We start from the raw sequence: 25,082 nt of genomic DNA on the forward strand, positions 1-25,082 counted from the left end.
CCTCGTGTAAGGAGGAGAAATGCATACCATCACATTTCCGACTTTGATAAAGGTCGGACTGTAGCCTATCGCGATTGCGGTTTATCGTATCGTGACATTGCTCCTCGCGTTGGTCGAGATCCAATGACTGTTAGCAGAACATGGAATCAGTGGGTCAGGAGGGTAATACGGAACGCCGTGCTGGATCCCAACGGCCTCCTATCACTAGCAGTCGAGATGACAGGCATCTTATCCGCATTGCTGTAACGGATCGTGCAGCCACGTCTCGATCCCTTAGTCAACAGATGGGGATGTTTGCAAGACAACAACCATCTGCATGCACAGTTCCATGACGTTTGCAGCAGCATGGACTATCAGCTCGGAGACCGTGGCTGCGGTTACGCTGCATCACAGACAGGAGTGCCTGTGATGGTGTACTCACCGAGGAACCTGGGTGCACGAATGGCAAAACGTCATTTTTTCAGATGAATCCAGGTTCTGTTTACAGCATCATGATCGCCGCATCCGTGTTTGGCGACATTGCGATGCACGCACATGGGAAGCGCGTATTCGTCATCGCTGTACTCGCGTATCACCCGGCATGATGGTATGGAGTGCCATTGGTTACATGTCTCTGTCACCTCTTGTTCGCATTAGCGACACTTTGAACAGTGGACATTACATTTCAGATGTGTTATGACCCATGGCTCTACCCTCTATTCAATCCCTGCGAAACCCTACATTTCAGCAGGATAATGCACGACCGCATGTTGCAGGTCCTGTAAGGACCTTTCTGGATACAGAAAATGTTCGACTGCTGCCCTAGCAAGCAAATTCTCCAGATTTCTCACCAATTGAAAACGTCTGATCAATGGTGGCCGAGGAACTGGCTCGTCACAATACGTCAGCCACTACTCTTGATGAACTGTGGTATCATATTGAAGCTGCATGGGCAGTTGTACCTGTACACGCCATCCTAGCTCTGTTTGACTCAATGCCCAGGCGTATCAAGGCCACTATTATGGCCAGAGGTGGTTGTTCTGGGTACTGATTTCTTAGGATCTATCACCCAAATTACCTGAAAAAGTAATCATATGTCAGTTCTAGTATAATATATGTGTCCAATGAATACCCGTTTATCATCTGCATTTCTTCTTGGTGTAGCACTTTTGATGGCCAGTAGTGTACGAAACTATTACAGCAGCCGATGACCTCTTGAAAAGCTTTCTCTACAAACATTAAAACTCTTTTAACAAGATGAGAGACAAAAGTGTTTAATCTCCTACACAATTTTATAACAGTTGGCCTACGTATTTGGAAGGATAAGGGGTGTTACAAAGTCTGTAATGTTCTTCAACATGTGTGGATGATTACTGGAAAACAAATTCAACAGTGTTCGATGAATAGTACAACTTTAGCTTACACAACAGGAATGTTGTCAAAGATACCTGGAGTTCCTGATAGTCATTTTGTTGCATGATACCCTAGGGCATCGACGCTCCATGAGGACTTTACTGAATGCCTTCTGGAAGTCAAGGAACATGTCATCAACAAAGCAGCTGTTCTTTGTGGTACCTCTGGGTATCACGAGCAAACAGAGAGAGGTGAGTTTCACAAGATCTCAGTTTGTAGTATTCTTGTTGATTCCAGAAAGGTCATAATAAGTGTGCATAAAATGTGGTCAATTTTCTACAGCAGACTGATATCAGCAATATAGGCTTACAATTAGGGCTTAAGTCCAGCAATCTTTCCTGTAAACTTACTACTTTTTCCAATCACTTGGTATGATCAAACTGGTGCTAGAAGAGGAGGAAGTTTTTGAAGCCTGTTCAAAGTCAAGAAAATCTCTCATTGGCTCCATATACGTTCTGTATTGAACAATTTTAATTAATTTTCTATTCCACAATTACTTACTCAATATCTTCCATTTATGCATCATATTATGATCTTTCACAGTGAAAAAATTTCTGAAAACCAAATTCAGTAAATCTGGATTTCTGTCTGTCATTTTCCATTCCAAACTTAGTATAATCACTGACTGATTGGATAAATAATTTTGATCCATTTTTTGATGTCAAGTAAGACCAAAACTTTTTAAGATTCTTCCTCAGAAGGCTGGTAAATTTTACTTTAAAATTCACTGAATGATTCTCTTTCTGTTCTCCTTATACTAAATTTCATTTTGTTCTACTATTGAAACTTCCTGGCAGATTAAAACTGTGTGCCCGACCGAGACTCGAACTCGGGACCTTTGCCTTTCGCGGGCAAGTGCTCTACCAGCTGAGCTACCGAAGCACGACTCACGCCCGGTACTCACAGCTTCACTTCTGCCAGTATCTCGTCTCCTACCTTCCAAACTTTACAGAAGCTCTCCTGCGAACTCTGCAGAACTAGCACTCCTGAAAGAAAGGATATAGCGGAGACATGGCTTAGCCACAGCCTGGGGGATGTTTCCAGAATGAGATTTTCACTCTGCAGCGGAGTGTGAGCTAATATGAAAGGAAGAATAGAAGACAAGCGACTTTCATGATCAAATCTACAGCGAGGCCCTAGATCTGATCAAATTTATTTGACAACAGACAAGATTTGACAAAGTGCCCTATTACACCATCAAACTTCTTTGACATAAATATTTGACATATCAACTTTGACAAAGAAATCTGATAGTGTAATACCGGCCTTAGGAGCATTGCAAAATAAGAAATTATAGCCAAAAGAAGTGTGTTGGAGTGACATTTGTTTATTTACAACTGTGATCAATGGTACATATTTCACAACCAACTGTCAGAGCTAACTGTGGATGCCTGAAACTGAGAAAACATTACCAGTGGGTCGGTAACGGGACTTATACTATTAATATTTTTGCTGTGGCTTTCATTTCTCCACCTTAGCACCTACCAGCTTTCTGTATATCAGTGCACACTTTTAACTGCTCAGACAGCAGTTGGCTGTTCATGTGCCTGCGTAACAACTATCAATCCCTACTGGTGTTGTTAGTACTGGTGGTGATGATGATGATGATGATGATGATGATGACGAACAGCATCTCTCACAAAGGTAGTGTATACTCAATACTTTGTTCCCTGTAGTCACATAGCTGTGAGGTGGGTGTGTGGAAGAAATGTTCAAGATTTTTGTGAATGACAGCAATAGTGTTACTCATGCAAGTCCCACAGTATTTCATAAAGACTGTTAGGAGTCAAGAGAGTAGCAGTGTTTGAAAATGTTGATTCAACTGACTGGTCTGTTAATACCTGGAAAAAGCACATAGAGCTCTCATTCCAAAAAATGAATGTATCATTGTTTTAATGGAAACTTTCTCACCTGAGTGTATTATATCCATTATTACAGATGGTCTAACCTTCTCCAGATCTTTCAAGAAAGTTCTGGCATAGCCACGATATGCATTTGGTGAATACACACATTCAGTGGAGAAATAATGTAATCGTTTGAAATAAGCATACATCACAATTTCTTTTTCATATGCGTATTTCAAAGGTTTGCAGCGAGGAATTGCGTCTTCGTTTGCCTGTAACATGTGAAACGTATATATCATACATGTTATTTAATTACAGGACACTATGTTTGAACAACTGCTGAGAAGAACTATACAGTTAAAAGAAGCTTACCGTAATGATTGCAGTGCATCTCTGGAGCCGTGCAATGTCTCCTCGAAGAATATTCATAAGTACTGTTTCTGCAATGTCATCCGCATTATGCCCCGTAGCAACACAGTCAACGCCAAGCATTGCTGCTCCTCTGTCTAGTGCCTGGCGCCTGAAGACACCACAGAACGTGCAATTATTTTTCTTTCCTATCTGTAAAACGTCAGCAAAAAAACAAAGAAATACAGGTTATTGAGCTGTTACACTATTTAAACAGATTTTACAATTATGGTTTTCCACTGGCTTGTTATCCATGTAATCAGCCTTAATCACTTGCAGATATGAATCATTTAGATACTATTTATCAATGATGGGTTAGATTTATTTGTTTCACATTTTCATGAGCATTTGATAATACTTCTGACAGATTAAAAACAGATATGAACAAACTACGAAAAATGAAACTTTCTCTATGCTGTGGAGGATGTGCTTCAGTGGTTCTTTCAGTTTCCTGAAAGTGTGCATCACACACACACTTGAATCCCTATCTTTGCTTTTTGTAGGTAAATCCTTGCACAACTGACAGCCCATCTCAGTATTTGAACATATCACATCCAGCTTCCGAATTCTCTTGTGGACACCATCTAGGATGAAAGCACAATAGTATTCTTGAGAAATGTGTGATGTTCCCATTTGTCTCTCAAGCTTATAAACTGAACAGTGGAAAGTTATTGCAGTTTCAGAGCTGTGGGCACCAATGTGTATGTACATAAAATATTTAGTGTAGGGCAACTTCACCTAGCACTTCCGTTGCTTTACAATCCTTTCTCCTAGAAGTTTAGTTTCCTGTATCTTACTGAAGTCTTTCACAGAGATTAGAACAGCATGAGAAAGGTGCTGGCAAATTACAGCTCTGAGTCAGGCTGCTAGATATGTAGTGATGGCTCAATTGGTAACATTTTACAAGTGAAAGAAGCATCTGGATCCATCACATTGCTTTAATCTGTTACATACACATCTCATCTCAAATCGTTGTATCATCATCAGGCATGGATGAACTGTCTGGTCACTTGCCACATAAATTATATTGGTTTGTGACAAATTTACCTTCTGTACAATACAGGATGACCTACGCGGAATGGACATTTTTAGACTGGATAGTACACTGCTGTTGGTGGTGGGATATGAAATGTAGTAAAGTGAAATAAATCCAATTGCTACAATTTAACTACATAGACAACTATTTTTTTTCTCATGATGCAACAACAACATATTTACCCCAAATACTCAAATTTTTATTTAGGTGATATTTCATTAAAATTTCCTATTCAGCAGCTTCTTGGTACAATGTTGATTTTGATAGTATACTGATTCACCATAAAACAATTTTTTTAAGAGAAATCTGTAATTTACTAGATCCCTGTTACTCATTTGATAACAGGCTGAATGAACCTGGGGCTGACCTGGAGGGGCTGGAATAAGGGCTGGAGCCTGGTGCTCTACCTGGTAGACCACCACAGTCACCACAAAGTAAATGAATCAATTTATCAAGTAATGAATACCAAAAATCTAAACCTAAACCAACCTGTTTCACTATGGCATCCATGCTCCAACCATACAATTCTTCATATGACAAAATTTTCAGAGGCATCTCATATTCATCTCTGTTCTTCTTCACTGTTTCCAAACTATCATCACGATAACCTAAGGCAACAAATGAATTGTTAATTAAAAATTTGTTAAATGCAACACAGCCCAAACTTATCACATATTTTTTGTAGTACATCATCATTTCCACCCAGTTCTTAATTTAAATGAATACTTTATCAAGTATTACTCGCGCAGTTTTGATTATTTTTAAGTGCGCAAATGGATATCAACACATCACTCTCATAAATGTATAACAAAATCAAAAACATGCATAGGTCTGCCTGTATTGCAGATTGAGTAATGTGACTGATGAGAGAGATTTGGGATTTTGTTCCTAGCCCAAACACTGACTTTTAAAAAATGAGAATGTGAAAACACTCAGATGTGAAAATAGGTACAAAAATCTGAATAGGAAGGACATGTATTAGGTTTTGAGCCACACTATATTTATCTATTTACCAAAGCTTCCTTTGCATGGTTTCTGTTCTACAGGAGTAAATTCATTGATTTCTTTAACATGATTATGAAAGTGGGAGAAGATTGATAACAACTGAAATTCTAGTGTCTCACCTGTTAAGTAAATAAAATAAGCAGTTTTAAGCTGAACGTCTGGCACCAGAAGACAAAATGTGACTACTTAAACATCCAAGTGGTCAGATTTTGGAGATTTACTGGTAGACACTGGAGCTCAACAACACTTTGTATATTCCAAAGTGAGCCAAAGAAGTAAAATGAATGAATTACACTAAGAGCACAAATGTACACACTTTCCTGAAATGTAATAAATCAGAATGAGGTGGAAGTACCATCAGAAAATTACAGATTAAAAACCTGAACATTAAAATGTGGGTACTCACTTCATAAAACAAAGATAAAAGAAATATTTTATTATGTATTAGATTCTTCATATCACTGCGTAGGCTATTAAATGTTTATGGCTGAATACCCAACTCCTTTCTGTGTAATACCAACTCGTAAGATAGATAGTAATATTGTTACTGTGGTAGGTATTATGGAATATGAGTGATGATTGTCATATAGCACCAATATTTTCAACTCTTGCTACATTCAAAATGCATGACTTTTGCCTTTGGTTTCTGAACTGCTTTACTTACACTCTATAACATTGCTGTTTTTAGCTAGGTTTTCTTTATTCATTCTTGTTACCGTAGTCAATCTTTTCCTCTTGGTTATCACCTCCTTGGCAGTCCCCTCCTGGAGAACTGAAGGGACACTAATCTGGAATCTTTTGCCAATGGAGATATCTCACAGTATCTTTTGATTAACAGGCCATATGTCTTATGGATACACATTAAGTGTCTTTAATGCAGTGGTTCCATTGCTTCCCGGATCCTCATGTTGTTGATCATATTAACTCACAATGAACACAACAATTTCTGTGCTGGAGCATAGAGTTTTTACTGAACTGTTAACAATAACAAGTTAGCAAGTATCCAAACAAATCATCACTTACCTGTGATTCCTTCGTCTACTGATAGCAAGACCAAATTCAGCCCATAGTTATGTCGTTCATTAAGGATCTTGAGAATATATGCAAGTACTGTAGAGTCTTTGCCACCTGAGGCTGCCACCGCTACTAACTGCCCAGGTTTGAAGAGGTGGCCATTGATAATAGTGTTGTGAACTTCTGTCTCAAATGCCCAAAAGAAACAATCTTTGCAGAGGGCATCACCCGTTTTTGGCCTCTACAAAAAGAAAACAAATTATTGATATTTCTGGTGATAAAGGCTGAGAAGTGAGGAAGAGCCTTCTGACCATAAAAAAGGAAACATATGCATAATATGACAAATTAATTATAAACAGATATCAACAAGTTACTAATCAGTTATATGGTCCACTCAACATTGCCATCATCTAAACCATCAACACTAATATTACTGTTGGCAGCATTTTCTCAAAATAAATGTGAAACTAATGTATATACCATGAAGTAAACTTGCTAAACATTTACTGTGGACACAATCAGTAAGTTAAGGTATTAACTTATGCTTATATTGACATCTTACTGTATAATTCATTAGACCCAGTTGGACTACGTCTTCAGTGGCCCGAAAATTCAGTGCTACACTAAGCTCAGCCAGTGAACTGTCATTAAATGAAGTGAAAATTTGGGAAGAATATGGCTAATGTCCTATTCCATTCTTTACAAATGAGGTTGTGCTTCATTACAAGTGAACACAGAGTTGTTATTTATTTATTTAGTGTATGGCAAAATGACAGAAAATTGTGATGTGTAAAACAGAAAAATAAGATATAAAACAAGCATAAAAACTATAACAAATTCATAAAATTATAGCAAGTGAACTTTTAGAAATAACATTAATTTCATGGTGGCATCATAGCCCTATGTCCACGGTGCTTAACGACACAATCATCTTTGGAAGAGTCTTTATGAAGTTGTTCCAGTCTCCTCAAAATCCTCTTACAGGGCATTCACAAATAATGTGACCTATGTTTGCTCCCCTATGCCACTCCCTATGCCACTATCACATTCAGGGTTGTGTAAAATCTCCCACTTATAAAGAAACGGATTTTCATTCTGCACACCTGGTTCTGCTGTGTTTAAAGCAATTCCAGATTTTTCTTGGCAGCTACACGCCTGTAGGTGGTATTGTTGGGCCAATCTGACTTGCTGCACTTTGTCCAGAAAACTGTGTCCAATTAGATCTCCAGCACTCTTCTGACTGCCGAAGAGCAGGGCTGGTGGAAATGGTTGAGATTCCATGCAGGCTTTCTAAATTTAAGACTGGTGTGTGTAATGTGAAAAAGAATTTACTTGAAGAAAGGAAGATTAGGGTTTAACATCCCATCAACAACAAGATCATTAGAGTTGGCTCACAAGCTTTGGACTGTTGATGACTGGCAACATGTTGGCTGGGCAGACAAGTCTCATTTCAAATTGTTGTTGTTGTTGTGGTGGTCTTCAGTCCTGAGACTGGTTTGATGCAGCTCTCCAGGCTACTCTATACTGTGCAAGCTTCTACATCTCCCAGTACCTACTGCAGCCTACATCCTTCTGAATCTGCTTGGTGTATTCATCTCTTGGTCTCCCTCTACGATTTTTACCCTCCACGCTGCCCTCCAATACTAAATTGGTGATCCCTCGATGTCACAGAACATGTCCTACCAACCGATCCCCTCTTCTAGTCAAGTTGTGCCACAAGCTCCTCTTCACCCCAATTCTATTCAATACCTCCTCATTAGTTAAGTGATCTACCCATCTAATCTTCAGCATTCTTCTGTAGCACCACATTTCGAAAGCTTCTATTCTCTTTTTGTCTAAACTATTTATGGGACACGTTTCACTTCCATACATGGCTACACTCCATACAAATACTTTCAGAAACGACTTCCTGACATTTAAATCTATACTCGATGTTAACAAATTTTTCTTCTTCAGAAACGCTTTCCTTGCAATTGCCAGTCTACATTTTATATCCTCTCTACTGCGACCATCATCAGTTATTTTGCTCCCCAAATAGCAAAACTCCTTTACTACTTTAAGTGTCTCATTTCCTAATCTAATTCCCTCAGCATCACCTGATTTAATTAGACTACATTCCATTATCCTCATTTTGCTTTTGTTGATGTTTGTCTTATACCCTCCTTTCAAGACACTGTCCATTCCGTTCAACCGCTCTTCCAAGTCCTTTGCTGTCTCTGACAGAATTACAATGTCATTGGCGAACCTCACAGTTTTTATTTCTTCTCCGTGGATTTTAATACCTACTCCGAACTTTTCTTTTGTTTCCTTTACTGCTTGCTTAATATACAGATTGAATAACATTGCGGATAGGCTACAACCCTGTCTCACTCCCTTCCCAACCACTGCTTCCCTTTCATACCCCTCGACTCTTATAACTGCCATCTGGTTTCTGTACAAATTGTAAATTGCCTTTCGCTCCCTGTATTTTACCCCTGCCACCTTCAGAATTTGAAAGAGAGTATTCCAATCAACATTGTCAAAAGCTTTCTCTAAGTCTCATTTCAAATTGTATTGAGCAAATGGACATGTACAGGTATAGAGACAACCTCATGCATGGACCATGATGGACCATGCATGTCAGCAGGGGACTGTTCAAGCCAGTGGAGGCTCTATAATGGTGTAGGGCATGTGCAGTTTGGAGTGATATGGGACACCTGATACATCTAGATATGACTCTGACATGTGACATGTACATAAGCATCCTGTCTGATCACCTGGATCCATTCACGTCCATTTTGCATTCCGACAGACTTGGGCAATTCCAGCAGGACAATGTGATGCCCCACACTTCCAGAATTGCTACAGAGTGTCTCCAGGAACAATCTTCTGAGTTTAAACACTTCTGCCATTCAGCAAACTCCCCAGACATTAACATTATAGAGCATATCTGGGTTGCCCTGCAACGTGCTATTTAGAGGAGATCTCCACCTTTTCATACTCTTACAGATTTATGGACAGCCCTGGAGGATTCATGGTGTCAGTCCCTTCAGCACAACTTCAGACATTAGTCGAGTCCGTGACACATCATGTTGTGGCACTTCTGTGTGCTCATGGGGGCCCTACACGATATCAGGCAGGTGTACCAGATTCTTTGGCTCTTCATTGTATAATCAAGTGCTGACTGAAAGAAGCCTCATAAATATTCAGTCAGATCTTGATAAGATTTCAAAATGGTGCAAAGACTGGCAACTTACTTTAAATGCTCACATATGTAAAATTGTCAACTTCACAAATCAAAGAAACACAGAATCCTACAAGTATAACACCAATGAGTCACAGCTGGAATCACCCAATTCATACAAATACCTGGATGTAACACTTTATAGGGATGTGAAATGGAATGATCACATAGGCTCAATAACAGGTAAAGCAGGTGGTAGACAGGTTTATTAGTAGAATATGGGGAAATGCAATCTGTCTACAAAGGAGACTGCTTGCAAATCCCTTATGTGACCCATCCTAGAATGTTGCACAACTATGTGGGACCCATACCAAATAGGACTAATAGGGGATACTGAAGATATACAGAGAAGGGCAGCATGAATGATCACAAGTTTGTTTGACCTGTGGGAGAGTCCAACAGGGATACCGAAGAAACTGGATTGGCAGACTCTTGAAGATAGCCACAAAGAATTCCAAGAAAGCCTAGGTTTCCAGAACTAGGTTTAAATGATGACTCTAGGAATGTACTACAATACCTATGTACTGCTCACATAGGGATCATGAGGACAAGATTAGATTAATTACAGCATGCATAAGGGCATTTAAACAAACATTCTTTCCATGCCCCACACGTGAACTGGATGGAAAGAAACCCTAATAACTGGCACAGGGGGATATACACCTTGCCTTGTACTTCAAAGTCTATGTACATTAAACCTAACTCTACCTTCACCGAAAGATGTTGTCTGTATATCTCTGAATTGCTAACTTGTTTTTTCATTGTGTTGTGGTACAAACAAAGTGCAATGCCATAAAGGTTTAGTAAAATTTGGAAGCCACAGCCAACAAAATCAAATTAATAATGTTATTTGACTACAACTACTTAAAGATACACTCCTGAGCACATATCCGGTGTCAAGCAACAGTACACACACGAGGTCCACAATAAGTGACATTTTACACTTTACAGTTTTTTGACAGCATTAAGTAATTGAACATCAAAACATGTTTTTCAGTTGCAGGTCTGTTATGGAGCTATCTAATGTGGTGACAATTTGGAAGAGTAAGGTATTGCCATCAGCACTTGGAATGCAGTTACGCTAGTACTCTTTTAGGTGCAAATTGGAACAGTGTAGTATTCAGTCAACGATTTCATCAAAAGTGGATGATGTGAAGTCACCCAAGATAGGAAAGGTAGGGGGAGCTGAGAAACCAATGCAGACAATATGTTCTAAGGCAATCGACCATTGGGAGGGAGATAAACATTACAGATGGTAAAATCCTGAATTTGCCTTAGCCACAATGTCCAAAACTGTCTAAGAGGCACAGGTTTGCTGTGTATAGAGTCCAACACCCAACAGCATGTCGTAATCAGCATAATTCTTAAAACATCCCTGATAGCTACAAAGGGCAGGGGTTCATGTTGCTGGGAACCAAGTTTCCTGAAGGGCAATGCAGGTAGCAGGGGAGGAGCTTAAGAGATGTCGCACCTCAGACAGATGGTGGAAAAAATTGCTACAATTCCACTGGGGAATCTTGCTGTCAGTATACTGTGAGGGCATGAAGGCCAAGGAGGCAGGTTATGTCCCAGGGTTCCCTGCTACCACCAGTTGAGAGGTGATATGATCAACACACATAGGATCTGAGAAATGTGTGATGTGATCTGGAGCCTTAGGGGCCACCGGGATTGTTGCTATGGTCACATAATCAGAACATGTGGGATCTGGCAGTGTTGGGGCCACAGGAATTTCCTTCATCTTGGAATACTTATTGTTGCCTTAATTATCCTTAGTGAGTTTGAATGATTTCTCTGAATCTAATCCAAGGACTAAAGAAGAACATGAAGCACTATGACCAGCAGCCTGTGGATCCTTCAATCACTGGCTGGTATCCAGTTACACAGCTACAGAAACCACAGAGGGGAGTGTCTTGAGGCAATCCTTCTGGGTGTGAGAAGCCAGATGAGGGTGATGTGGCTCTAGCTGGAGGTTGGGGATTGGTGCCCCCAGTGGGTTGGGAGTCATTGCTCCCTAAGTGGGTGTGGGCGAAGGAGCAGGAGGAGAGCCCTCATCCATCAGCGGGGAGGGGGGGGGGGGGGGGGGACAGACATGGTCAGCAGCCCTGAGTGTCCACAGTAGGCTGAAGAAGGGGTGCATACTGGGGGAGAGTACCAGCAGCAGGTCATGCATGTAGTATGTAGACACACATACTTTTTCTTGACCTCTTGGTATGTCAGACTGACCAGAGTCTTATGTTCCTATATTCTCTCTCTCTCTCTCTCTCTCTCTCTATTGAGCATGGAGAATGGTGCTGTTTACAGTTCACATAGGTGGGAGGAGCACAAGGAATGTTCGTGTGCAATGACCATCCACAGTCTCCACAGAATTTGGTTGGCATTGCAACATGAAGACAAGTGGCCAAACTCCATACATTTGAAACACTACATTCGGGAGAGAGGGGGGGGGGGGGGGGGAGACATGCAGTTTCACGTCACATAAGTATGCCACCACCCTGACATTTTTAGCCAATGAACTGCCCTCAAAGCCCAAGATAAAGGTCTCGGTAACAACCATATTGCCCTTTGGCCCTTTGTGGACATGAGGGACAAAGAGTACACCTTGTCACTCCACATTGGCGCATAGTTCATTGTCAGACTGCAAGAGGAGGTCACAACGGAAAATGATGCCTTAAATCATGTTTAGACTACTATGGGAAGTGACAGTCACCAGAATGTTACCCATTTGTCACAAGCAAGCAATACCCATGACTGGGCAGGTGATGCTGTTTTAACCAAAACTGATCCACTCTTTATTTTGGATATTACTGCAGCTTCCCCAAACCTATCCTCTATAGTCTTGACAAGAATAAAAGCTTTGTGGTCAAAAAAGAATCACCATCTGTCCTTGTACAAACCTGGTATTGGGGGGTGTATTTCTCTGCTTGTTGCTTAGTCCTAAGTTCCTCCCAAGGCATATCCAAGGAAGGAAACATTTTGGTGTCGTACATCTCTGCACTGTACAAATTCTTTCCTTCTGAAGAGACTGCTGGAGCTGTGTGATCACCTTCATCCACTTCATATGTAGAGCATCCACCCATAGTGCCACCCACTCTAAACGGAAGCTCTCCCCATGGGCACCACCCAGCCTCAGAAACAGCTACCTGGCCAGTAAGCTGTTGCTTGGAGCCTCCATGCCCCAGACATGATGGGCACAGTGCGATCCCCATGTGGTCACAAGGCTACCGCCATGCAGGTGATGACCCCCTATAACAAGATGGCTATCACATTGGGTTATGGGCATATTGCCTTATTGGAAATGAAGGGTGCTAAAGTGGAAAGGCACAAAGGTGAAACAGACATCACACTGGGCGACCCTCCCTGCATGACGTGCAATTCTGAAAATTTTGGAACAGTGGTGGTAGGTGAAACCCAACAATGGGGACCATGTATTTATTAATGGAAAGGTGTAGAGTGTGTCAGAAGTGAAATGGAAAATTAATGTCCTGTACCATGTATGAGGTCCAGTAGGGGACTGTACCACAAAGACCTCCGATGGAAAGGCAGATAGGAAATGGGATAGTCTAAGTATAGGCTTGGAGCCCGCAAAGGGAAGTAGTATTGCAAAAGCTGGAGCTCCATGGTAGGTAAGCACATACTCACAAAAGAGTTGTGAGCCCCTGGGGCATATGTTGATTTGACCTCCTTGATGGCAGAATAGTAGAATTAGATGTCTACAATAAAATTTAAGTGTAGCAAACATAACTTCATATTTGTTTGTTACGCTGTTCTCAGTAATCACTGATTTGTCTAGATGTATTACCTTTACTATTTCCACAATGTGCTGCCACATCATGTGTGGCCAGTACAGAAGGAAGGCCTATGACAGCAATACCCAAGAATATTGTAGGTTCCACATACTCTGAAACCATAGCCTTTCACTAAGTGTAGTATCTCTTGCATCTTCTTGAGCAGTAAAAGGAGGAGAGTAACTCCCTTTCTGTTTTGCAAAATGTATGCGTGGAGACAGGAAAGGACTCTGTATGTGATCTTTGAGAATTAGTTGGGCAGTTTACCATTTCAATCATTTCAAGAGCACTAACCCTGTGTTTCATTTATCATAGCTTTTATTTTGAAACTCCAGATTCTTTTCTGGGCCGGGTAATGGATGCTCTGCCTACTAAGGTATAGTAACATACATGTCAGTGTGCACTAGTTTGCAGTTAAGAGCAGTCACACTGTCCATCTTGTATTAAAAAATCGTCTAAAACAATTTTTTCTTTTCCGCTTCTCATTTCAACTGTAACCTGATACGTATCAGAGTGCATGGTTTTCCATGTGATTGTTGAATGACAAAGATGGAGAAAAAGAAACCAAATTTATGGTAGTTCCTCATTACATTCCATAAACAGGCATCAGTCGCAAAAACAACAAATGCAAAACCCTGGCTTTGCTAATTAACATCCAAAAATTACTCTGATCTCCAGCTAATCTTCCACAATTACGGAGATCCCAGGTCACTCATTTATATATAATTCCAAGAAAACATATAAAAAACCGTGGCTAACTAAAGGAATAAGAATATCTTGCAACCGTAAAAGAGAACTGTATCTAACAGCAAGAGGGAGTACTGCACCCGAAATTGTTCAATATTATAAAAACTATTGTGCAGTACTAAGAAAAATTATTAAAAGTCCAGAAGCATGTGTATCATGTCTGAGATCAGTAACTCTGACAATAAAATTAAAGCAATTTGGAATATTATTGAAAGTGAAACAGGGCAACCAAGAGCACAGGAAGACTTTAGTGCCATAAAACTGAATGACAAGTGTACTAACAAACAATCAGAAATTGAAAATATTTTCAATAATCATTTTTTAAATGTTGTGCAGAAAATAGGATCTAGATCTTCACTAGAAGAGGCAAGGCTACTAATAGAAGAGGCCATACCTTTGCAGTTTGAAACAACTGTAATTCCACCAACTTCTCCCTCTGAAATCAGTAAAATAATAAAATCACTGAAAAGTAAAAGCTCTTACGGAATTGATGACATTTCCAGCAAGGTACTTAAAGCTTGTTCCCCACAGATACGTAGGATTCTCAGCCACGTATGTAATAGCTCTTTGGAGCAGGGTGTTTTCCCCAATAGACTGAAATATGCCATTGTAAAACCATTGCATAAAAAGGGGGATACATCGGATGTCAACAACTACCGCCCAATTTTCTTCTGACAGCTCTATCAAAAATTTTTGAGAAAGTAATGTATTCAAGAGTAGCCTCCCATATTTGTAAAAATAAAGTACTAACAAAATGTCAGCTTGGTTTTCAGAAAGGCTTTTCAACAGAAAATGCTATATACGCTTTCACTGATCAAATATTAAATGCTCTGAATAACCGGACATCACCCATTGGTATTTTTTGTGATCTTTCAAAGGCCTTAGATTGTGTAAATCATTGAATTCTTTTAGATAAGCTAAATCATTATGGTTTGAGGGGAGCAGTGCACAAATGTTTCAATTCATACTTAACTGGAAGCATGCAGAAAGTTGAAATGAGTTGTTCATGTAATGTTAAAACAACAGCTGATTCCTCAAACTGGGGGGCTATCAAGTACGGGATCCCACAGGTTTTGGTCTTAGATCCTTCACTGTTCTTGATATACATTAATGACTTACCATTCCACATTGATGAAGATGCAAAGTTAGTTCTTTTTGCTGATGATACAAGTATAGTAATAACATCCAAAAACCAAGAACTAAGTGATGTAATTGTAAATGATGTTTTTCACAAAGTTATTAAGTGGTTCTCAGCAACAGACTCTCGTTAAATTTTGATAAAAGACAATATATACAGTTCTGTACAGTAAATGGCACAACTCCAGTAATAAATATAGACTTTGAACAGAAGTCTGTAGCTAAGGTAGAATTTTCAAAATTTTTAGGTGTGTCCATTGATGAGAGGCCAAACTGGAAGCAACACATTGATGGTCTGCTGAAACGTCTGAGTTAAGCTATGTATGCTATTAGGGTTATTGCAAATTTTGGTTATAAGAATCTCAGTAAATTAGCTTACTATGCTGACTTTCATTCACTGCTTTCGTATGGCATCATATTTTTGGGTAATTCATCGTTGAGTAGAAAAGTATTCATTGCTCAAAAACGTGTAATCAGAATAATTGCTGGAGCCCACTCACCGTCATCCTGCAGACATCTATTTAAGGATCTAGGGATCCTCACAGTATATATATTCACTTATCAAATTTGTTGTTAATAATCCAACCCAGTCAAAAGTAATAGCAGTGTGCATAGCTATAACACCAGGAGAAAGGATGGTCTTCACTATGCAGGGTTCAATCTAACTTTGGCACAGAAAGGGGTAAATTATGCTTTGGTCACCTACCAAACAGCATCAAAAGCCTGACAGATATCCAACTAACATTTAAAAATAAATTAACAATTTCTAGATGACAACTCCTTCTACTCATTGGCTGAATTTTTAGATATAAATTAAGGGGAGAAAAAAAACATCAACTTAAACATTAGTGTCATGCAATATTTTGTGTAATGTAATATCTTGTACAGACATATTTTATTAACCTGACACGTTCCACATCATTACTAAGTGTCGTGTTCATGATCTATGGAACAAGTACTAATCTAATCTACTCAGAAATCATCTCACACAGATTTTTCATCACAATACAATGAAAATAAATAACTTCAAGTATAAAAGCACAATAATACATAAATATATATGGATAGAACGTGTGGTCCGCAGTGGCCTTGAGGGAACCATCGCCGAATTTGCATGAAACGATTTCGTTAAACCTTAATCATGATGATCCGGCATAGCAAACTATTTCCTCGTGAATATGAGGCAAACGACCTAACAATTGCACTAGCTCATTCGGCTGGTCCCTGAAGTACAACGTTTTTTTTTTCATTTACGAACAGTTAGTTCTACTTAAGTCTTCTGTTCTACGAGGCATTAACGCTAAGGTAGATCTACAAAACCGAAAGATTCAAGCATTCATTCTTCTAAGCATCGTGTCATCTCACTTACCTTTAAAATTGCTCTTTTGCCGCATCCAGAAGAACAAGTAACAGGCATGCCGACGGTCTTCTGTTATTCTTGTTGGTGGCCAATTAATGAACCATGTGTTTACGTAAAACTTAGAAGCACTGCTATTCAATCACGTCCAAAGCGATAGCATCGTACTGTAACCACCGCTCCACCACCCAATCATGAAAACCACCTCAATCAACGGTTAGGCTGTGTAAAATGACTCTATACGGAATTTCAGACTTTGCATCGCAAAAATATAAACAAACGAATTGACAGCAGACAAAAACGCACGTAATAAATAAGGCAAAGATCTACTATAACGAAGGAGCGGAGCAAAAATAGTGAAATCATCTTTGGTTGGAAACGAGTCATGCGCACTGGCCGTCACGTCACGTCAAAATATTCTACACTGAATTTCAAATAGCGGCTTTCACAAGAGCCATCAACGGACCGTAAGCCAAGTCAGAGTTTCTCGGGAAGCAAGTTATGACGACGTCGTCGTCTGTAAACATCGGAAGTTAACCTATTATCGCCGCGCGCTCAGTTATAATAGTGGATAATGTGTTGATGCGTGTCCTTAAGGATACAGGGTACTTATAAATGGTGAAAAATAATTTTTTATGACTTCATTAAATTCTATAGTCTTTTTTGACTACATTGATATACACATTATAGGGTTTCAAATGAAAAATGACGAATTTTAAAGATGTGGTCACGTATGCCATCGCGCCACCTTAATTTCTGTTACAGAAACCAATATTATTTCGAAAAGCACTGTGAACTTTCTGTTTCCAGCGATTGTATTGTATATGTTGGTGACAGTGCAGGTTTCTAGTGTATGTAAATGATTAACTTTGCTAGTATTTACTTTTGTTTCGCTGAAGCAGTTTGTTTACGTGTTACTGGATGTTTGTTGCCCAAGTGCTACATGTATTTGTGGACGTACATATCCGTTAGTGTGCAATAAATACGAACTATTCCACAAATCAAGAAATTCAATAAAAGGAAATTCTGTTACGACCAATTCACAAACAAAGCAAGCCACACTGTTGAAAGTAACCTATGTATTAGTTCTTCAAGGAAGAAACTCCCACATGGCAGGCCTCGTTGTATTTCAAATTTTTGTGTTAACAGTGACGCTGTTTGTAGTGGATTTGTTGTTGTTGATGTGGGAACGTTATCTTCTTTGATAAAGGAAGTAGCGAAATGTAAACACTGTGATGGTGTAAACTGTCTGGAAATAACTGAACAAGAAAGTAGCAGGAAGGGTTTAGCGTCAAAATTAGTTGTTCTGTGTAGATCCTGCAATATATCTACCTCAAAAATGACTTCGAACATTGTGCATAATTCATATGATGTGAATTTGATGTTAGTGTATGCAGTGCTTGCAATAGGAAAAGGAGAAAAGGCTGCTCAAACGTTTTGTGGTTTGATGGATATTCCTCCTCCTCCCAATAGGTTGAGCAAGTAGATAAAAATACTTTTAGGTGCCTTGGCGGTTGTGTCTAAAGTATCTATGAAACGTGCAGTAGAAGAAACTGTAAATATTAGTGGAACCAGGGACATTGCTGTTGCACTTGATGGGACATGGCAATGTCGAGGACATCGTTCCTTGAATGGTGTTTTACGTCTGCTTCCCTGGAGAATGGAAAAGTTGTTGATGTTGAGTGCTTATCTAAGTACTGCTACACCTGTCATGGTAACAGTGAAGGACATGTCGAACATCAGTGGTCTAAGAATTAAGATGGTCACAGTGCAGGTTTTGAGTGTGATTAGGTTCTAAAAATATTTCAGAGGCCAGTGCCCGTTTATAAAGTTAGATATACGAAGTACCTAATCGATGGGAACTCTAAAGCTTTAAGTAAAATCAATGAGTTCAATGTTTATGGTAAGACCTTGGTAACAAAACTGGGGTGTTGTAGACATGTGCAAAAGAGAATGGGTGCTAGATTGAGGAAGCTACGAAGAGAATTAAAAGGAAAGTTGCTATCTGATGGAAAATGTCTGTCTGGCCGAGGCAAATTGACAGAAACCGAAATAGACCTACTGCAGAGTTATAATGGACTGGCCATTAGACGAACTGCACCTCTGAATGATGTTACACCAATGCAAAAAGCTGTATGGGGCACCTACTTCCATAAGTTGTCCACAGAATACCAGACCTCTTCGCAGACTTTGCCCTAAAGGAGTAGATTCTTGGTGTGGTTGCCAAAAAGGAAAAGAAAGTGGTCGAATATACCATGATAAGCAATTTTTGGAGACCTGAGTGACCCTGTTTTGCTTAGTAGATGTCTTCATGTAGACATTCAGAATATGAATGAAAGTTTCAATCATTGCATATCGGAAAGATTACCCAAGAATGTGACTAAATACATTAAAAGTTTGTGTACTATATTCTGTGATATGTTTCAATGATTGAGTGATGGGAAGATTGGAAGTTCTGAGAAATTTACGCATAAAATGTGGTTCTAATATGGAAGATCAATTGCTTGCCTGTGATAGACAATAGGTGCATGAAGCTGGAAGATTCACTCTTCAAGTTACCAAAGAAGCAAGAAGCACTAAAAGGAATGCCTAGTGGAAGCTTGAAGATCAAGAAATGGTGCAGGATGAAGACTATGCTTCAGGACCATTCTGAGGCACAGTTTAATTGGCCTCATATCTTCATTATCACACAATTTTCAGAATTCAGGTACAAATATTTCCTATTTATAAAGCATTGCTCTAATTTTTTTCTGTAACTTGCAGTAGTCCATACTTATGTAGTAGACCTAAGCTTTATTGCAGAATCAACTAAATTATAGAAAAAATAACATTTTATTAGTAAAAAAATTATAAAAATAAAAATGTAAGATGTGATATTTTTTATCCTTGTAATATACGTTATTGGTGGAATTAAATACGTAGGTCAAGTACCTCAGTCATCATGTCATGCGTATCTGGTAAAAATATGGTCTCCTTCAAATGTATAACATTGGATTAAATGGTACCTCAGTCTAAGGAAGCATTTTGGGAAAAAATGCATCAATTTCTTTGTAATTTTTTAATAACTCTAACCAGGTTCAAAAATATTCAAAAGTCTGCTAATTAGTTTAGAAAGTATGCTGCATTACCTGATATCAACAAAAAATCTGTAAATCATATAGATTATGAACAGTGCCTGAAAGAAATAGGTGTTGATTTTTACATAATATTGAGCAAGAAAAGCACCCTGTATCCTTTAGGAGCCTGAACATGTTCAGTATTGACAATTCTAGTTTGTCAGACCTGCAGTATATTTAAGGGACCTTACACTATCAATGACATTTACGAAAACAGTCAACTGATAACGTCACTTTACAAGGTTAAGATGTCAAACACTCAAAATAAAGCGTGTGCATCAGTTACATTAGCTATAACTTGCAAGGAACAGAAAACGACAAAACGGGTCTGAGAACGGTTAGAAAAAAAGATCAGCAGGTCACGTGTTAATTTGCTGACTGAAGTCAGAACCAAGGACCCGAAAGATTTCATAAATTATTTTACGATGAGTCCTGAATCATACGTCAAGTTCTTATTTTTTATATGAGATAAAATAGAGGCAGTCGCAGCTGACAAGAGATTTTTGGCGGCAGGAAGTTCAGTAATATCAGCTAGCACATTAGCAAAAGTCTGTGGGAACCTGTGAAGTAGTTATATCTGCCTGGCAAATACCTGTTCAGCCAATTAACGTAAAACAATTTTTTATGCTTTGTGATAATTTGGTAAAATTAACATACATTTCGCAGATCTCATGCTAATCATTGCAGATATACGACATAGTTTTCAAAATGGGACCGTTTTTCCGAACTGCTGTGTAATACTCCAATCTGTACTATATTTTCAAATTAATCAGGTAGGCAGTGTTATAGAGAACCCTACGCTAACCGTCCTAAAGCATTATATACAATGATTATCCTTGCATACGTCTATTAAAATTCCTTAGGGTGAAACTGAATCTGAGGGACGACATACACGACATATTCAAAAATTAACAGTGCACACAAAAGTCACTTCGCTGGTTCCTGAAACTCTGTCAGCATATATACTCGACGTCACACATTCACACAATACTGAGAATATCTTGAGTTCCATCAATACTGATCGTCAGTCTTTCTAATATTCACAATACGTCAATATGCGCTCTCAGAAGATGAGTATGTTGGTAGTTTGGCTATATTATTGACTGTGTGAGGGGCCCTTTAATCTTTATTTTCTTCTGTTTATTTTGTTTCACCCTTTTTGGAATAATGAACCAATCGTTTCTTTGCATGTTATTCCTTCCTTGTGTCCAATATTTCTTCATTTTATCTGATCTTCTTCTTATATCCTCTACCGAGATGAGATCTTTCGTTTTTATTTTAATATTGTCTTGAACATAATTTCTTCGTCTTCAGTTCTAATCTGAGCAGTTCTATAGAGTAATGTTTTTTCTGTAATTTTTACTTCATGTAGGTCTTTTTCAGTTTCCATGAACCAGTTAGTTTTCGTTATGCTGTTACAGAAGGAAGGAAAAAATCTTTTAGTTAGTTTATTGGAGCTCATTCTGAGATGCCCATATTTTTTTTTTCTTTTTGCATAGGTATCTAGAGCCTTTTAGTTTTTTGAAGAAGGTATCATTCTTGATGTGTACTATTTCATTACCCTGAAATGTTGTTCCTATGATTTTTCTTATTTTTTCTTTCTTTTGGTTCTAATTGTTCTATCTGGACTATGATTATTTTTTAATATTTATTTAACCATTCATGCATGACAAATTTCTTTTTTATGGACATTATCATTACATGTAGACATACCAGTATGCGTTATTTATAATAGAGGTACACAAGACAATGGAAAAAACAGGATATACATAAGAAATTATATATATCTTTCGATTATATAAAGCAGAAAGAACCTGTTTCAACCAAGACAAATGAATTGTAAGACTCCTCCCATAGTACACCTTAGTTTTAAATTGTGAGGAGTAAATTACGAACTACAATTTATTGTGTCACTTACAAGCATAGTCCATTCTTTTTGTATGCTTCGTTACTGGTCAACCTGGTTATTTATTTGTAATAATTTTATGCTACATAAACGTTTAAACTGAGTAAAACCCATTTTCAGTAGTTACTCTTCAAGACATGTTTTAAATTTATAGAGTTCCTATATGTTTTTTATCTCTTTTTGGCAGTTAATTATATATCTTGACTCATTGGTAAAACATACTGACTTGGGTGTTCGATTTATTCATTCTATCTTTGTATAAGTAATTGCTGTATCTGGTTTGATGATCAAGTATGGAGCCATCTGCTGCATATTGCTCAATGTTTTTCTGTGTAAAGTCTCCAGTTTGAAATATATATACACTCGGAACTGTCAGAATACTAAATTTTTCGAATACTTCAATCTAGTGGGCTCTTTTGTAACTCTTTTTCATTATTCCAATGGCTCATTTTTACAGTTGAACACACCACCCCACAATCTAAGCATTTGGACCCCAGAATTTTATGCCACATGTGATGGTAGAACATATGTGTGCAGAGCATGTTGTTCCTAGACTTGAGCTATTACACACCATGCTTAATAATCATAAGGTATGCTGTGCTAATTCCTTTTCCAAGTAGCCTGATATGTTCGTCCTATTTTAATTGTTGATCAACATACAGACTTGAAAATTTGGTGCTAGCTCTGGTCACCTTACAAATTTTAAGTTCCGTTATATTACGTTTCTTTATTTGTGTAGCACTCTATTTATTAGTCTTGTTTACATTAAGAGTTACTTTCTTGTTATTTGACCATTTGTGGACTGCCATAAGTGCCTTTTCAGCTTTTGCTTCTAATATTTTTAGCATCCTATCTGTAATTATTATATTACTGTCATCTGTAAATAACATTATTTCTTCTTGAGTGACCCACAGTGGGAAGTCATTAATGTAAGTGAAAAATAGTATTGGGCCTAACACACTCCCTTGAGGTACTACAGTGTTCAAATTTGTTTCACCATATAATTTAAGCTGCATGAAATTTGGGAAGCCTCTACTCACTGCACTCTGTCTACTAGGTAAGACATTTATTTACAACCCTCCTTATTCCTAGTGCTTCAAGTTTTCCTAGAAATATTTCATGATCAGCTGTGTCGAATGCTTTACTGAGGTCTCGGAAAATGCCTGATACTTGGTCTACTTTATGTAGGACTTATAAAATTATTTTTGTAAATTTAGTAATAGCAGCTCCTATTCCCTTTCCAGACCAGAAACAAAACAGTTCTTACACAGAAGGTAGTACTTATTTAAATAATCCACAATTCTGTTTTTTATAATAGTTTCTATTATTGTTGAAAAATAATACAGTAATGAAACTGGTCGGCAATTCTCTATAGATATGCAATTTATGAGTAAGTTTTCTGCCACATACAATGCTTCTGGGTTGATCACTGTTGTGTAAAGTTTAGTTTTGTACCCCCATGAAAGAGAGATTTGTTGTTCTGTGCCTCTTTTGTCGATTGGAAGGCCAGTTCCAATTTGTTTCTTCTGGAACCCATTGCTTCGCATTATGTTATTTTACTGTTTCGATTTTCTGTTCTGGGACTTTTATGTATTTATTAAGGTGTTTGTTGATTATCATGATTTTAGTTTTTTCAAAAGAAATGCTAAGACTTATTTTAGCTTTTTTTTCTCTAGTTAAAGGGTTCTTGCTCTCCTTCCTCCACTGTTTCATCAAGGAGGGGCAGATCATGGGCAAAGACAAAGCAGTTGATTTTGAGATATTTCTTTTTGGAACCAAGTCTTATTCCACTCTTTATATTTTTGTCCCATTCTCTGATTACTTTCTCAAGTGCACAATTAAACAGTTTTGGGGAAAGCCCATCCACTTGTCTTACTACTGTTTTTATTTCAAATGGTTACAAAACCTCACTCATGAATTTAACTTTTGAAAACTGTTCATAATAGTATCTTTTATTATTTAGGTTGTTTGCTTATCCAAAACTAGTTCTTTTGTTATTGATCATATGCTTTCTTTAAATCAATGAAGGAAATTACTCATGACTTCGCCCGTGAATTCTCAGGATTTTGAACAACACCTATGCACAATATTTCAGAATATACCAAAATTGCTGCTACTTTTTTTATGACTTCACTGTCCACCACACAGCATGGGAGTACCATATGAACGATAAGGCAGGGGACTACATCATTTTTTGTATTGATGACTGCAGTATGATCATATGCAATGGCAGATGTGAAACATTAAACAGAGGACCATGGATGAAGTCAGCTGCAACAGACATAACATTAGCTTCTTTCTGTAAAACCAAATTACAGCATGGTCTGTTCTGCGAGACACCATGGGATCAAATCATCTCCTTATAACTAGTAATGTACATTGCAGGAAAAATAAACAAGCTCATATTTCTTGCAAATCGATCATGAACATGGAGAAAGTGGATTGGTATAAATATCGCCAAATCTTTGAATTAGCGATAAAATCAATGGAAAAAACGATTCCCACGCAGAGCTTATACACAGCTGTGGAACAGCACATACCATGCAGCAAATGAATCAGTCCCAAAAAGACCTTTAACAGCAAAAGCAAGAAAATTGGACAGTCAATGGTGGAATGAACACTGCACCAAAGCAATAATGAAGACTGCTCCAAAACATTGCGAGACAGAAAGAAAGAATTAGGTGAATGTGTTCAGATATTTAACAAGAACGTCTTTTTGAACTACAAACAAGCAACAGATTGAACCAAGAAGAGCAGTCAAGATGAGAAGCTGGATTAAAATATAGCAACAGTCTAACCAAGAATACTAACCCATCAGAGATATAGCACAAGGTCAACAGCATTAAAAACATTGCCATTACATACAGTCATGGATAGAAAAATTCTGTGACCTTATTACTCCACCAAGTGTTCGCAACAAGCAACCATGGAGGTAAAGGAAAACACTAACAGATCAACTTGTACCTACTGGATCGTTCAGTATTGACAAGCTAACACCAGTCATCACAGAGAGCCACAACACATCCCTTGGACTGGATCACATCACATATCCCATGATACTAAACATGCCTGGTGATGCCCTAGAACTACTCCGAATATGTAAATAGAATCT

General features: G+C 38.4%; 1 protein-coding gene across 1 annotated transcript in view; it reads right to left on the reverse strand.

Annotated features, from left to right (window-relative positions):
- The window catches only part of LOC126166973 (cytoplasmic tRNA 2-thiolation protein 1), a 48,430-nt gene extending 31,145 nt beyond the window's left edge, over positions 1-17,285 (reverse strand). Inside the window, exons 1-5 of the mRNA XM_049920445.1 lie at positions 16,961-17,285; positions 6,709-6,940; positions 5,170-5,288; positions 3,609-3,797; positions 3,304-3,508 (exon numbers count right to left, since the gene is read on the reverse strand). Of these exons, the coding sequence (XP_049776402.1) occupies positions 3,304-3,508; positions 3,609-3,797; positions 5,170-5,288; positions 6,709-6,940; positions 16,961-17,008 (793 nt within the window). The 5' untranslated portion in view covers positions 17,009-17,285. The remainder of the gene's footprint in view (positions 1-3,303; positions 3,509-3,608; positions 3,798-5,169; positions 5,289-6,708; positions 6,941-16,960) is intronic.
- Positions 17,286-25,082: the final 7,797 nt, after the last annotated feature.

Source organism: Schistocerca cancellata, chromosome 1, assembly GCF_023864275.1.
Source record: "Schistocerca cancellata isolate TAMUIC-IGC-003103 chromosome 1, iqSchCanc2.1, whole genome shotgun sequence".
Lineage (NCBI taxonomy): Eukaryota > Metazoa > Arthropoda > Insecta > Orthoptera > Acrididae > Schistocerca > Schistocerca cancellata.